The sequence below is a fragment of the Pseudopodoces humilis genome, chromosome 11 (genome assembly GCF_049639895.1).
Source record: "Pseudopodoces humilis isolate 2021_Gansu_Grassland_sample_001 chromosome 11, ASM4963989v1, whole genome shotgun sequence".
In the NCBI taxonomy this organism is placed as follows: domain Eukaryota; kingdom Metazoa; phylum Chordata; class Aves; order Passeriformes; family Paridae; genus Pseudopodoces; species Pseudopodoces humilis.
The window spans coordinates 16,080,999-16,095,505 of NC_142210.1; the positions used below are offsets into that span (position 1 = coordinate 16,080,999).

Here is a 14,507-nt window from a genome sequence, read left to right on the forward strand (position 1 = left end):
TCTCAGAGTCTGGAGTCTTGACTTCGAGGCTGTTTTAGGCTTGTTGTCCAATGGCACTTGTTCACTTGCGCATTTATTTGATTTGTGGTGTAAGTTGACTGAAGATCTGACTGATCTTTCTGATGCATCTGGGAGACAGGGAAGCCTCTTCATGTTTTGTCAGTAGTTCATCTTTGTCCAGATTCGTGTAGAGGGATCCGTGGCAAAGCTGGTAGCTGAGCCCCGTATCGTGAGCCTAAACAGCTTTGATGCCTGGTTGTAGAAAGTCTGTAGTTGTGCTCCTAGGCCAGTCAGCTCCTTCCTTTGCGTCTAGCAGAGTGCTGCTTTGTACTTTGGCCCCTGCATTTCACTTCTCTCAAGAGAAGCTCTTTCCCTGAGCAGGCAGGGGAGCTCTTTAGGCAGAGGACTGTGACAGTGCTCCAGTCCTGCAGCCAGCTGTCACCTGCATTTGCTTGTGCAACGCACGTGCCTTCCTCTTACTGCTACCAGGACTCTTTGCCATCTGCGTGTTTGCAGTCCTCAGTCACAGGACTTGCTCACTTGTGAAAGTAAATCCCTCTCCTTTTCTTCTCCTGCAGTGTAGGCACACCAGCTTTTAAACTGGAGAGGAAGATCTAAATACCCTCCCTCCAGTTTCCTGTGGGTCAAGTCCCAGAAATTTCTGATTGTGGTCAGGCTTCTGATTCTTTACCAGCTCTCTCTCCCCCTTGAAATGCAACAAGGATGTTAAGTGGATAAGCTCAGAGCACAAAGCCTTCACCACTAACTCAAGGGAACTGTTTCCCAAGCAGTGGCAGTATTAGCTCCTGTTTCAGCTTCTCCCAGTGTTCAGCTGACAGCTTCTCAGGAAAATGCTGGTGGACCTTGTGTCCCCAAGTCTGTGTGATGGACTGGATCTCTTTTCTGGCTTGCTGTGTGGACAGCTGTAATGTGCTGGTCATCCAGTTCCTCACTGGATTTGACTAGTGAGGAGAGGCTCTATGGTCCTCTTTACATTTTTAATATCAGTCCTGCAAAATGGCAGGAGGAATACAAATGCTTTTGGGAATCATTTTAGCTCCTCATCAAGCCACAGTGTGGGGAAATAGATGTTTGGCACCCTTGATGTTTATACCCTGCCAGTTACAGGAGTCACATTAATTTGCTGAAACTTCTTTAGTGGTTGGAAGTTTCTGAGTTCTTCCATTTTTGCTGTTCTCAAAGCCTGGCTGGGGGTGAGGATCTTATTTACACTTTGGTTCACATTGCCTTTGATCAGCAAAGCAGCAAGGGAGGAAATAGCACTTTGAATAAAGAGCTGTCCCATGTCTGATGGTGACAGAGGGCAGAGAAGGGACTGGAGTATTGGAGGGGATGGAGCTGTTTGGGTCTTTGGCTTTCCTGGTGTGCCAGCAAAGGGCTTGGTACTGCAAAAGGTGGGGGATGTCTGCAATGAGCCCAGGCTGAGATGAGTCATTAACAAATGACATGCACAGAGTACCTGGGGGAGGCAAACAGCTCTGCAGCAGCTGGTTAATGAATCTGGCTTGAAGGAAAGAGTTAGAAGCTATTCCAGGAATGAAGCAGAAGGCAGGGTTGTTAACAGGCAAGGATGCAGGAGGTGCTGTGCTGTTTCAGAACAACAGATAAAGACTGTGTTGATGCCCTCTGACTACAGGAAGGGCAGCAACTCAGAGGAGCGTTGTGTGAATCGGGCTGAATTGTGGGCAGTTTCAAGTGGGGAGTGCCCAGGGAGCTATGGGGTTGAAAAGGAAGTGGAAGCAGAGGCAGATTTGATGCAAACTTCCATGGATTGCCTGTGCCTGCTTGAGGCACAGCTTGTCTGAGCACTGCTGGATGCTGCTCCCTGGTGCAGGGCGAGCATCCTGCCCTGCTTTGGTTTATGGCAGCGATGGGATGCTCCAGCTGCAGCTCGCTCCAAGATTGCAGCAGGACAGACTTTGAGCTATTGAACTTGTTTGCCTTTTCCACCCAGAGGGAGAGAAAGTGGATTGAAACTGCCTTCCCTCTGCTCTTCAGGGCTTTATTGTCTAGCTTTGTGTTCCGCAGCTCCACTTGTACTAGTGCTTGTTTAATATGGAATTGGGCACTGAGCTGGAAAATGGAAGAGAGGATCTCAGCTGATTGCAGTGCTGGTAGGCTGCCCTAGCCCTAAAGCTGTGCTTCATGCTAACAAATGTCCCTGGCATTCCTGCCGAGACTTGGTTGATACCAGCTAACATCAGGCAATTCTGGAACATGATAAAGCAGTGCTGATGTCAGTTTTTAACAGAAAAAAAAGTTTCAGATTGAAATCTCTTCTTTTACTTCCCTTCTCACCTTCTTAGCTGTGTTGAATGCTAATTTACTCTTGTGTTGAGAGCAGGAGGAAAAATCAGTGATGCTGACAGACCCTTCTGTCTTCAGATTTGAGACCTGTCCTGCAATTGGTCTTGTGCAGACTTAGGAAATCCCGTGGATGCTTGTGGAGCTGCTCTCAGGCTTGCAGGTCTCTCTCTGTGGATTGTGTACAGGAGTAGGACCTGCATAGCTGCTCTCCATAGTGAACCTGGGGAAAGTGAAGTTTTTGTTCTTTACAGAAGACAGTGGTAGAAAGAAATGGCCATTTTCCCACCAGCCCCAAAAAGTGAATTTTGCTGAACATCTTTCAGTTCCTGAAAGAATGTAAAAGGATGCAGATCCTAAAGGGTGTTTCTGGTTTTAGTGTTCTTATCCTATGAGGGCAAAATGTGTTGGGTCAGTGTGTGCAAAGCAGACTTGTACTTACTCCTTGCAGGGAATACAGAAGAAACAGTGCCATTATCTTTGATAGCTGTATTAGAACATAAATCACATAGGTAAATCAGACTTTTCCTAAACTTTCACTTCTGCACAGATTTATATGAGTTCAGCTAAGGTAGGAACCACACAAAGCCCACCCCTGCACAGTAAAACAGTCCAAACTTGTGCATTTATGGGGTTGTTGGTGCTGGGAATTGTTATTTTTTGTCTGAACCTGCTGCAAACTGCAGTGCAGAAAATCAACCTTGCTCTTTATTATTCTAAATAATGGGGGAATTGAGAAATCTAAGAGCCTGCCCCACAAATACAACACATTGAGATAGCCCCATCTCGGGCACCTGGTCACAAAGTTTCCTGTTGTTTTTTTTCCACCCCACTGAGTCTTCTGTAAGACCTGACCTGATGCAAGGGAACCAAAACCTGAGTCTGCAGGGCATATTTTTGTGTAATCTGAGAGAGTAACCCAGGGTCATCAAGAAAGGTAAATGAAAGTTTAGAGAGATCTCAGTTCCTACTTGTAACTTCAACCTTGTATTCTTAATATGGAATTTTAGCCTGACAGTCTGATTGAATTTCTCGGCAGAGTTTTTAGGAATATGTCACTGTTTCACTCTGCTCCATGGCGAAGGTCTGTGTCTCAGGGACTGTTGATATTTTGGTGATAGTTCCTCAAGTTTGGCCCTCCCGCAGAGCTCTCAGAGGTAAGTGATTGTACTCTGTAAAGAGAGTATGTGTTTACCCCCTAGCCTGGCCTGACCCTGCCTCTCACCATCCCCATGGTGCTACTCCCCTCTCCGATTGCTCAGCCAGGCAAAGGAGTGGGCAGAGCAGCACTTTGCTCCCTGGCTATGAATCCACAGGCATGGATGCTTCTTTGTGCAGTGTGTACATCTCATGTCATGCCCCACTGCAAATTGCCTGAGTGTGGTAGCTGTGACCACAGTTCTTTCTTGTTGATGAGAAAAGATGTCCCTGCTCTAGTGAACGTGCATACATACATACTGGAAATTCCAGGCAGTAATGGGATGCCATAAGGTCATTTAACAGTCCTGAAATACATATTTCCCCACAGAGCACAAAAGAATTTGTGCCAGTAGTCTTTGCTTGCTGTAATTCTAGTAGAAGATGGGACACACTTACACATCTCCAGATCTCCAAAGAGCCTTTGGAATACCTGTATCATTAGGGTGTTTTTTGAAATGCCCTAATCACACATGATACCTGTGTTTCTAGAAGAGCTGATTGTGGTGGGTAAGCAAAGCCTGGCTCCCTCAAGGATGAGCCTCTTTGTGAGTATTTGGAGCTTGTCTGACCATAGGCTGTATTTTCATGGATATGAAGTTTGGAAGTAGTGCTCTCTCACCTTTGAGACTCTTCCCAGAGATGCTGTTTATCTCATCAGCCCTCATGTTTCACTCACTGTCTCACGATTAGCACAGTCCTAAGGCTGCTCTGTGCTGATGCAGTAAGTAACATCTCAGTGTTTCATTGTCATCTTCGCAGCTGTTAGAGGGCACCAGTTCCTTCAGGATCACCTGCCAGCTGTGATGCTGTACCTTTTACATCACGACTCAGATGACACCTCTCCTTGCTGGCAGACGAGCCAGGTGGGTAGGCATTGCTCCTCAGAGCTCTTCTGCGTCTCAGGAGGCACAGGCTGTAGCCTGGTGTAGCGTGAAGGAAGTCAAGGACAAGGACGGTATTGTAAATAAGGGGCAGAGCACAGAGCCAGCTCTGCTGCAGCTGCAGAGGGCAACCTTGGGCAGATCAGTTCCTCTGCAGTTGCATTTCCCAGGGCAGCCTCACTCCTGCCTGCTGACTATGACAAGGTTTTGGTCTCCTGGTTGGGCAGAGGTTGATTGCTGATGGAGTTGAAGAGGATGCGCGTGTGCAATAGGGGGGAAATCTTACACCTTTTAAGCTTTTCCAGAAATCATCTTCCTTTTAAGTAGCATACCCTTCTTTTCCCTGATGCAGATAAGGTGGTCCATTGTGAGACTATCAGCCTGGAGTATTATGGGTAATATACCAGGTTAATTATGGAGGGGGCAGGAAACATAGCCTGTGCAGTTTTCAACAATATCAAAGGGATGCTACCTAATGATTTTCCTATTAGCTCTTTTCCCATCCTGCCAGAGTTGCTGCAGAAGTGTCATTTACAAAGGCAGCTTGCAACTCATTACCCTGGATTTTCACTGTAGTTCTGCTCCAGAGAGCGTGGGCTTTTTCTGCATGCCCCAACCTAATGAATTGCCTGATTCGGTTAGTGCTGCCATCCCTTCTGACAAGGTTAGTTGCTGACTGACAGGAAGGGGCCTGAATTCAATTCCCTTCTTGTTTTTAACTCACGCTTGTGTCAGGTGCAGGCTCCCTCTGGAAGTTGCCCTGTGATCCCTTCTCTTTGTTTTTCTGTGTTCTGAGGGAAGCAGCCCAAGCTTGGAGAAGTCCTGGAGCAAGAGGCAGGGGCGTGTGTCTTGCTGCCCCTGGCAGTCCCTGCTCCATGCCTCAAGTCCCTTTCCAGATGGAAAATTCCTTTGCTCTCCTGCTCTGGGACTCTGGGCTTCTCTTTTTCTTCATAGCTTTGGGATTTGCTGTCACCTGAGCTGGGCTTTGTAACCCTTCAGCAATAAGTACCTGGAAAAAGGTGCATGAATGGTACCAGGGAAAAACATGCAATATGGGCTGGGGGAACAGAACTGGTTTCCCACACATGAGAAAACAACAGTGTCCCCACTGTGAGTGCTCCAAGGTTTGCTCCAGCCTGATTGGGCTTTGCCAGGTACTCGTACTACAGTGCTGGAGGAAGCTCTTTGTCCTTTTTCAGTAGAGAGCTGCGTGCTTTTTCAGGCTGGGAGCCTATGGCTCAGTTCCTGCTAGGAATTGCTCCTGGAGAGGAAAAATCAAGGCTGTTCCTACGTCATGTCACAAGTGTTCCCATTTGGAAGCTGAATTGGCTACTGCTCATTCAGCTGGTGGTGAACAGAAAATATGTAGGTCCCATGAGTGCTAATTTGACCTGAGTACGGACAGGGAACTCTGGGACTCCTGCTCCACTCACTTCCAGGTGTGTGAACACATCTCTGCTAAAGGCCATTGTCTGAGACTGTGGTTGAGATATCAGGTACCACCTCCTGAGGCTGCACTTCGCATCCAGAACAACTGTTGTTTACTTAGGCTGTCTGGGCTGGGATGTTTTCCAGTGCTGGCCATGGATCCCTTCATGGGATGTTGTGAGGATCTGACCTAGCTGGCCCACAGGGGAGGCAGTGATGAGAGATGAATTTGTTTTTGCTGCACAAGATGCTTCCTTGCCTCTTAATTAGATTCCTGTGGCCCCTCTTTCTTGCTGCCCTTGTTTTCTACTGAGCCCTTGTCAGGGAGACCCAGCTGTGGTCATTTCGGGTGAGTGCTGTGTTCTAATGAGCCACTTCTGATTCCCATTCTTGCCTGTCCAGTGAAGCAGGAAAGTGCACATCAGGGCTCTGAGAACTGACCTCTGCTACCAGGGCCACTCTCTGCCTGTCACACCACTGATCTGGCTGTGCCATGGAGGTGCTGAGGTTGAGTGAATCTGAGCTTTCCCAAGTGTTCTTTCACCCCTAGTGCTGCCTTCCCTCTTGCACATCAGCTTCACCATGCATGGGCATGATATTTCTGTCGTGCTGGTGTGAATCCACATCCTGAGGGACAGGGTGGCTTATCCCTGGTCAGACCAGAAGCAGCAAAGCTAGGAACCAAGCTGTTACCCTCTGCACCAGGAGCTCTAGCTCTGATTGCACTTGTCTGCCAAAGCTAATGGCCTTTTGCCATACAGCTTTGCCCTTTCCTTGGGCTTGCTCTTTTCCAGGAAGCCCAGTGGATAGAAGGGACCTATGCTATGGCCTGTGCTTTTTCTCTTGGACAATGCTGCTGTGGAGAAACAGAAATCCAGACTGTACATGACCCCAGGCTGTGTTCTTCTATCTCCCAACCTTATCTCAGGTTCTGCCTCAGGTGGTCAAATTGTGTGGATTGAATTCTTGAGACTGAGTCACTGCCACTGTGTTGAGGTCAACCCCTCTGTCACCGGGCAGGTGGTTTTATTTCAGCTCTGGCTTGCGGCAAAAAGCCAAAACTGGAAGGGGAATCGTCCCCACCTTGGTCCCAGCCTGTCACTCTGTGATGGTCACTATGGCTTCAAGCTCAAGGACCGGGACCCTGAACGGGACCTGCAGCACTGCCTTCTTACTCCTCTGTACAGACCTGGCTATGCAAAGCCTGCACAGTAAGCAATTCCTTATTGTCCTTTAGGTTTCCTGTGTGGACAGTCCCCTCTAATGGGCATCTCTTTAGGAGCTCCTGATATAGCCCCTTCTTCCTTATAAAGATGTGTGGAGCTGGAAGGGCAACCTTCACAGCTGTACTTGCCTTACAGAGCCCTGACAGTAAGTTGTCATTCCTTATGAGAGCTGCCACATGCCCATCCTGCATCCCTCCCAGCCAGGGTCTTGATTTTGTTCTCCATAGGCAACATCTAACGTGGTCCATCAGCTGCTGCTCCCCATCCAGCTGGACCCTGTGAGCGCTGCGAGGTGGATCCCTGTCTCTGATGGAGGCTGTGCTCACGCAAGGTCAGAAATGTGCCCTACTGATGATTGAGCTGTCGGGTTTCTGGATGAATCCTCTTGTTCTGTGCACCCAGGGTTCTGTCAGAGCTGGGGTGAGTCTGGCTGGAGGTTTCTATGGTTTCCTGGTGGTTGCTAAGGAAAAGGATCGCTTTGCCTCTGGGTCTTGGTGACTTTCTTTTTGCCCTGTCCTAGGCACTGGAGCCCAGCAGAACATAATGCTCGTTGTTTCCCAGCCCACTACAATGGCCAGGGCATAATTTGTGACTCCTGTGACGGCTGGGCTGGGTGCCTGCCACTCTTTTTTTTCTAAGGCCTCTTTGAAGAATGAGACCAAAGAGCCTTCAAGCAGGAGTTTGCATGTTTACTGCACTCCCCGCCCCCTTGCTTGCTGTTTCCTTTAGAGCTCCAAGTCATTTTAACAATTTATTTCATGCACTTTACATAGCAAGAAGCTGTAGCAACAGCTGTGTCCATGAATCCTTACAAGGCAGCTCTCAGTATATTTTGGTCTGTCTACGTATTGTCCCTGGCTCAGTTAAATAAATCTCTGCTGGAGGAAGGGACTTTACAGCTTAGTGGCAAAGGGTTGGTGAATGGGAATATCAACAAGACACTTAGTGGGCCTCTGGATCCTGGAATAGCAGTGCCTCTGGCACAAAGCTCTGCTCCCACCAGCGCAGCTGGGGGCCAGATCCAGCGTGGGCTTTTTGTTGCTGTCAGCAGGGACGGCGTCTCCATCCGGCACCAGCGATACAGCTGTAGTTACAGGCTGAAGCTTGGACTAGAAGCTGTTAAAGCACGTGTAGGACAGATGCTGCCCTTGTCACACTGCTGTCCATCCAGGGCTCGGCTGTTAACAATGGTGGGCTCATTTCCACGGGTGCCATTTGGGATCTGGGCATGGATGTGCTGCCTGAGGCCTTGTACTCTCACAAGGAGCTCAGCTGGGGTCTGCAGAGTCTTGCAGCGCCAGGCAGGATTCAGTCCATCAAAGCATCACAGGATTTGGCACAAGTTTACTTTTGCATATGGGATCAAAGCTTAAAATATCAGCTGGCCTTTCTCTCACTCCTGACTTTTCTAAAAACATCTGAACAATTTCTTCTTTAGGTCTGTTAAAATCAATCAATCCAACATTTAAATTGTATGTGAATTTGATAAATAAAGACAGGTTACAAAATGCCACACGGAATGATTTTTTTTTTAAAGTTTTTCAACTACTTAGGACAAAAAATGTTACAATGCTTGACTTTTCATTTAGTTACATAAATAATTTTTTTATAAATATCTCTTTATAAACAATATATAAATAGCTTTACAACATAAATACATTTATGCATGACATGAATTTACAAACAGCAACGTTATACAGCTGGATTCATCAGTCTCTTGGAAAAGCACTGTCCCTTGTCTCGGTGAGTGTTTGTATATATAATATATATAAGATAGAGAGCACTTGTTAAAAAAATAACAAAACCAAAACAGTTGGTGCCATGACTCCTCGTACCAAAAAAGAAAAACACAGCCACATCTTTTGCCGTTCCAAGGGGGTCTCTGCTTCTCTAGCTGTTGCCTGGGGGATGGCCGTGCCTGGCCGTTTGTTGTAGGAAAAAGTGGACTACGGATTCAAAGCCCTGTGAGAAACAAGAGCAAAGTGCCCATTAGTACTTGCCATGCAGCACCCCTTACCCATCCCCAGCCAAAACCCCTCCTGAAGTAACCATGGCATGAGGCTGGGGGATGCTGGATTCAGCAGAAGCCATTCCTGAGCTTTTTGGTTGTGCTGAAGCAAGGAGGGAAGTGCACCCTTTGCTTTCTGGCTGGTGTTCAGAGGAGAGGCTGAGGGAAGCTTCTGCTCCTCCTGCCCTTGTATCTATTGGAGTTTTTTTTCTTGTTCTGATGGGTTTAGTGAGAGAGGATGGGTGACCTGCCTGCATGGGGTATGTTGTTCCTCTTGGAGCCCTGAGCTGGCAATACTTGGTAATATTGAGGAGTATCTAAATGAGGGAGGAGAGAAACAGCACCCATCCCTCCAGGACAGGCCATAGACCAGCACTGACATCCTGTAGGCATCTTTGGGCTGTGCTATTCCCATCTCTCTGCAGAGCAGCAGGATGCTAGATCCAGTCTCCTCTGTGCCCAGTTATGTCACTGCAGGGCTGGGCACGTCCCTTTGAATGGAGCAGTGCTGTGCCATGGGAAGAAGTGGCCTGGGCTGCAATGGTGAGTTCTTCCTGAAGTGTGAGTTCATCTGTGTGTGTCCTGCTGGCAGGGCCAGGCCAGAACGGTGCCTCACTGTCCCCAGCACCTGCAGGCAGACCTGGCAGGGGAGGCACTGCCATGTTTTTCCCAAACTATCACTTTGGTGAAGTGACACTCCTTTGCCCATTGGTTGCTACACAGTGGCTGTGAAGCACCATGGAAAGAACTCCCAGTTTCCCATAACTTGCTTGGATACGAGGCTGCAGTTAGGAAAGTGCTACTCAAGGCTGTCACCACACCTAGAAAACACCTGGGAAACTTGTGTATTGTTTTTCCTTAAATTGAAAGCACTGGAGCATGTGAGACAGGAGCCTCGCTAACTCTCCAACTGCAGGCACACAGGGGGTACCCTGCCCTCCTAACACCTATCCATAGGTCACCTAAGTGTGTCAAGCACAGGGAGCAACTGGGAAAAAGTGGCTGCATCAGAGCTCCTCCTTCTTCCTCCCCAGAGCCTACGGGTCTACCACAAATTAGGGAGAATCCAGTTTAAGCTGCTGCGGGAGCAGCTGGGGTTTCTTGACCCTTCTTTGGGCCAACTTTGGGGTCCTCCTCTTTGCCCGCTAGCAAAGCCGGAGGTTGCGAGGCTCAGCGGGATGAACACCTGCAGCCCCGTCCGCTGGCATCTCGCGTTCGCAAGGCAGTGCATCTTCCGCATCCCCCGTGGTACCGGAACGCGGCCCCCCGGCCCCATGCCGGCCCCATCCCGGCCGCGCACTCACCGCCAGGGGTCCCTCAGCATCCGAGGCCGCTCATGGCGCCGATGCGATCCAGCTTGAGCCCGAAGCAGCCCTTGCCCAGGCCCTTCTTGTGGAGGCCCTTGTGGCGGCGGCCCGGCGGGTCCTGCAGCAGCCGCGCCCAGCCCGCCCGCGGCCGCGCCTCGGTCCGCGCCTCCCGCGCCTCCCGCGGGCCCGAGCCGCCGCCGCCGCCGCTGCTCCGCTCCTTCTCCCGCTCCTTCTCCCGCTCCGCCGCCTCGGGCGGACCCGCTGCCGCCGCCGCTGCCGCCGCCGCTGCCGACCCGCGGGAGGCCTGTGGGGAGGAGAGGGTCAGGGCGCCGCCGTCCCCAGCGATCCCCATCAGTGTTGGGGACCCCCCGTAAGGGGCGCGCAGAGGGGTCGGTGTGTCCCCTCTGCGATGCAAACTCGCGATTGGGTCTGTGCCCGGCAGTGCAGTCCATCACCCCGCGGCTGTGCCCAGGGCATCTTCTCCCCTCCCTAAATCTGTGCTCCCTTCTCTGGGGTAAGAGCATCCCCCTGACCCACACCATAGCGGTATCTTCCTGCCCCGGTCACTGCATATCCACACCGACCCTCCAAAGGGCTGGTGGTGCTGCATCCCTCAGCTGTGCTGCGGTCACCATCCTGTCGTCCCATCCCGTCCCGTCCTCCCCTGACCTATAATCTGAAGGGGCCTGAAAGCTGGTAGGTCCTTTCCTTTCAGACCATTTTGGTTACTGGATCCCTCACCAGTTTACAGACCTCTTCAGATTATGGGGAGGGGTCCTGCCCCACAGCTCCCCCTGCACCCTGCCTTGCAGAGTGTCCCTAGCAGTGGTGGAGAGATCAGGGCTCCTCCTCCCTGCTGCTCTCTCCCCTAGTTAATGCTTTCTGTGTCCTCCCAATCCTCCAATTCTGACCCACAATTAGAGGGACACACCTCCTTCCTTACTGTCCCCCCATCTCTCAGGCCTTCCACCTCTCTCCCTGCTCAGAGCTGCTGCCCACCAAGCCCTGGAAATGTTAATCCTCATTCATTTTCCCAACATCCCCCTGTATCAACACTTTTTCTTCAGCCCCCACCCCAGTGCCTTACAGGGACACTATCACTCTTATCCCACTGCTGTCCTGGGGCACTCCTCAGACCGTGTCCCCATCTCTGAGCCCAGATCTTGGGGCAGTGCCACCCAGTGACGGTGGCCTCGGGCACATCCCTCCTCAGCATCTCGGAACAACCAACACTCTCATTTGGGGCGCCCGTTCCCCATGGGACACGCGGGGAAGGGGCACACACCTCTGTGCCCCTGCCCGGCCTGCGTGGCCAGGGCTGCCCGGCGGGCTCTGCTCTCGCCCCCTGTCCCACCGTGCACCTGCTGCTGCCCCGCTCCGGCTCTGCTCCCCTTCCCCCGTGCCCGGCACAGAGGGGTCCCCAGGGTGCCTCCGGGGAGCAGACTGCCGCCCTCCCCTGCCCCGATCCCGCAGGCTACGGGGCACACCGCGTCCCTCTCCAGCCTTTGGGTCGGGGCTGATGTCCCCGCACGTTCGGGACAGCCTGGAGAAGCAGGGAGTCCCCCTTGCAGTCAAACAGCCCGTGCTGAGAGAAGAACCCCTCTTTGCACTGAATCTGGCACCCCACAGTCACCCCACGTCTCCCCCTGTGCCGCTAGGACTCTGAGCGGGACCGGGAGAGGAGGAAGAGCCGGAGAAAGCTCCAGCCGTACCTTCTGTGGGAGCTGAGACGCCGGCTTCGCCTCCAGCCTGACGGAGAGCAGCGCGAGTAAAAGTCCACCAGCCAGTAAGGGTGAGATCTGCATCCTGCGGGGCCGAGCGGGAGGGGGCTCGGGGGGGCAGCGGGGAGCCGAGGGCAGCCCCGGGGAGAGGACGGGACCGACCGGGAAGTCAAAGTTCAGAGCGGAGCGCCGCGGTCCCTCCTGCCGCCTGCGAAGTGCCGAGCTAGTGAACTTGGGCTGCTTTCTGCTTCATTCATTTTATAACCCAACCTGCTCGGTGATGTCATCTAAATACCCAGGTCCAACCCGGTCTGCACTCCACAATAGCAGGAATTTAAAGGGGGGGGTAGGGTGGGGGGTGGTATCCCCTCTCTCCTGGCGGTAACAAATGACACAAGACAACCAGCTCCGGGAGCCGGAGACCCGAAAGGGAAAGCGGGGGGCATTTGGCTTGATGCCCCCGCCCTCCCCAAAACGCCCCCGGACCCCCTTGCAAGCTGACTGTCCTCCCCTTGCCTGCTGCCCCACGGACCCTCCGCTCCCCGCACTGCCCTGCTGACCTCCTGCGGAAGAATTCGGGCCAGGCGGGGGGGTGGTCCCGGTGCGGGATTCATCCCAAAAGACAAGAATGAGCGCAGAAAACACCTTTTTCTTTTTTTTTCTTTCTGTTTTTCTTTTTTTTTTCTTTTTTTTTTTTTTTTCCCCCCACATCCAGGATTGAATCAGAAACAGTGCCTCCCAGGTCCCTGCCTGGCAGGAGCAGGGCCACTGCCCTCCGTGACAGGGACACTGGGGACACAAAGGGATGGAGGGGGCAGCGGTGGGTCTTGAGGGCACCTAAATGGGTCTCTTGGCTTGGGGGGCTGACCTGCTGTCTCTGCTTTTGTGGGGATCTGGATGTTGTTCCTGGCCCGAGAGATGGGGCTTTTCAAGCACCCTGGGGATGTCCCCTGCAAGGCACAGTCAGTGTCACAGGGTCCCTTTTGGGGACAGGACCTCACTGCCTGACCTACTGCAGGGCTGGCCTCCCTCTGACCTGCTCCTGGAGCTAGAGGGTACGCGAGAAAGATATGATCCTGGGATTAACCCCAGTGGATCACAGGGCCGCTGAGGAGGCCCCTTGCTCACAGCCTTGCCCTTCCCTTGCTGGCAGGGCAGGATTTGTGCCTCTGCTGCTCCTGGCAGTTCTAGAGCTCTGCTGGCTTTTTGCTGATGGATTTCCTGAGCACCATCCCTGGCCCGCTGTCGGGGGGGGAATTCTCTTATTGGCATGAGGCCAAAGGAAAGACACCCCTTTCTTTGCAGAAGCATCCAGGGCTGGATTGCATTAAAATATATTTGCCCCCTAAATCCCTTCCCTGAGATCAGGGAAACATTCTCTGCTCTTCCCCCTGTCCCTGGGGTATTTTCCAGTCTGTTCCTTTCCTCCTGCTCTGTATCCTGGTCTTTCTGGGCTCTACTGCTCCACAAATCTCTGGGGAGCTTCCCCTGCTGGGGGACCATGGCTCTTTGGGGGTCCACAGTATCCCTGCTCAGGAGCAGGGAGATGTTTCCTCCTCCACAGCCCAGGCTACTGGGCACAGGACACTTCAAATGAGATTGGCTTTTCAGCTCCATGTGAACGGGAGCTGGAAGGAGAAGGTCTCGGTGTTTTTTCCATTGTGCCTGCCAGGTGGAGACAACTTGGACTTTTTTGAGTGTGAAGCTGTGCTTGGGCATTTCTCTGCGTGCAGGCAGAGCAAAGTGATGGAGTCGGGATTACAGCTGACCCCGGGTGCCAGAGAGCTGTGGGTGCAGGCAAGGAGCAGAGACAGGCCCCTTCTCTCGGGGTTCAGTCCTTGTCCCACACAAAGTGTAGCTGGAATGTGACAGCCAGCCTCTCCAGGGTGCAAGGACTGGGGGGCTCTGCACCACTACCCCCATCAGCAAGGCTTCTGCAGGGGAAAGAGGAGCAGCAGCTGAGCCCTGGGTCTCAACATCCATGAGATGTGGAGATGTTGGAGTGCCCGAGGCCACCAGCAGCTCAGCAGCCCCCACAGAATCCTGCCATCACCATCCTGGTTGTGCTGGCTCCTGCCCTGATGCTGTGAGCAGCCTGCCCTGTGGCTTCTCCCGGTGGACCCAGGATGGGGAAGTAGACAAGGCAGATGGCTGTGGAGAAACGTCACAGTGTGGGCAGGAAGGGCTGCCTGACTTGCCACCAGCCCCCCTCGCACACTGCAGGTCGTGGGGCCGGTACTGGAGCTGCTCCAGCAGCCGCTGGCCTCGGAGGATTAGAGCATCACCACAAATGCCACAAGGCGGTCAGGTCTCAGCCAGTGCCTGCCCGCAGGAGGCTCGTCCCTGCCCTCAGCTCTCACTAGTGTGGTTTTCATTAGTGTGTTTTCTTTGTCACACTGTGCAGAGCCTCG

General features: G+C 52.3%; 1 protein-coding gene and 1 long non-coding RNA gene across 2 annotated transcripts; one reads left to right on the forward strand and one right to left on the reverse strand.

Moving 5' to 3' along the window:
* Positions 1-2,082: 2,082 nt before the first annotated feature.
* On the forward strand, positions 2,083-8,573 carry LOC148183611 (uncharacterized). The gene is made up of 2 exons (XR_015773517.1): positions 2,083-3,482; positions 4,285-8,573. It is a non-coding gene; the product is annotated as an uncharacterized LOC148183611 (long non-coding RNA).
* A 156-nt stretch (positions 8,574-8,729) lies between these two features.
* Positions 8,730-12,251, reverse strand: NPPC (natriuretic peptide C). The gene is made up of 3 exons (XM_005525010.3): positions 12,088-12,251; positions 10,373-10,679; positions 8,730-9,022 (listed from the first exon to the last, which is right to left on the reverse strand). The coding sequence occupies exons 1-2, from the start codon at positions 12,178-12,180 to the stop codon at positions 10,386-10,388; spliced, it is 387 nt and encodes a 128-aa protein (XP_005525067.1). The 5' UTR covers positions 12,181-12,251; the 3' UTR covers positions 8,730-9,022; positions 10,373-10,385.
* Between the last annotated feature and the right edge of the window lie 2,256 nt (positions 12,252-14,507).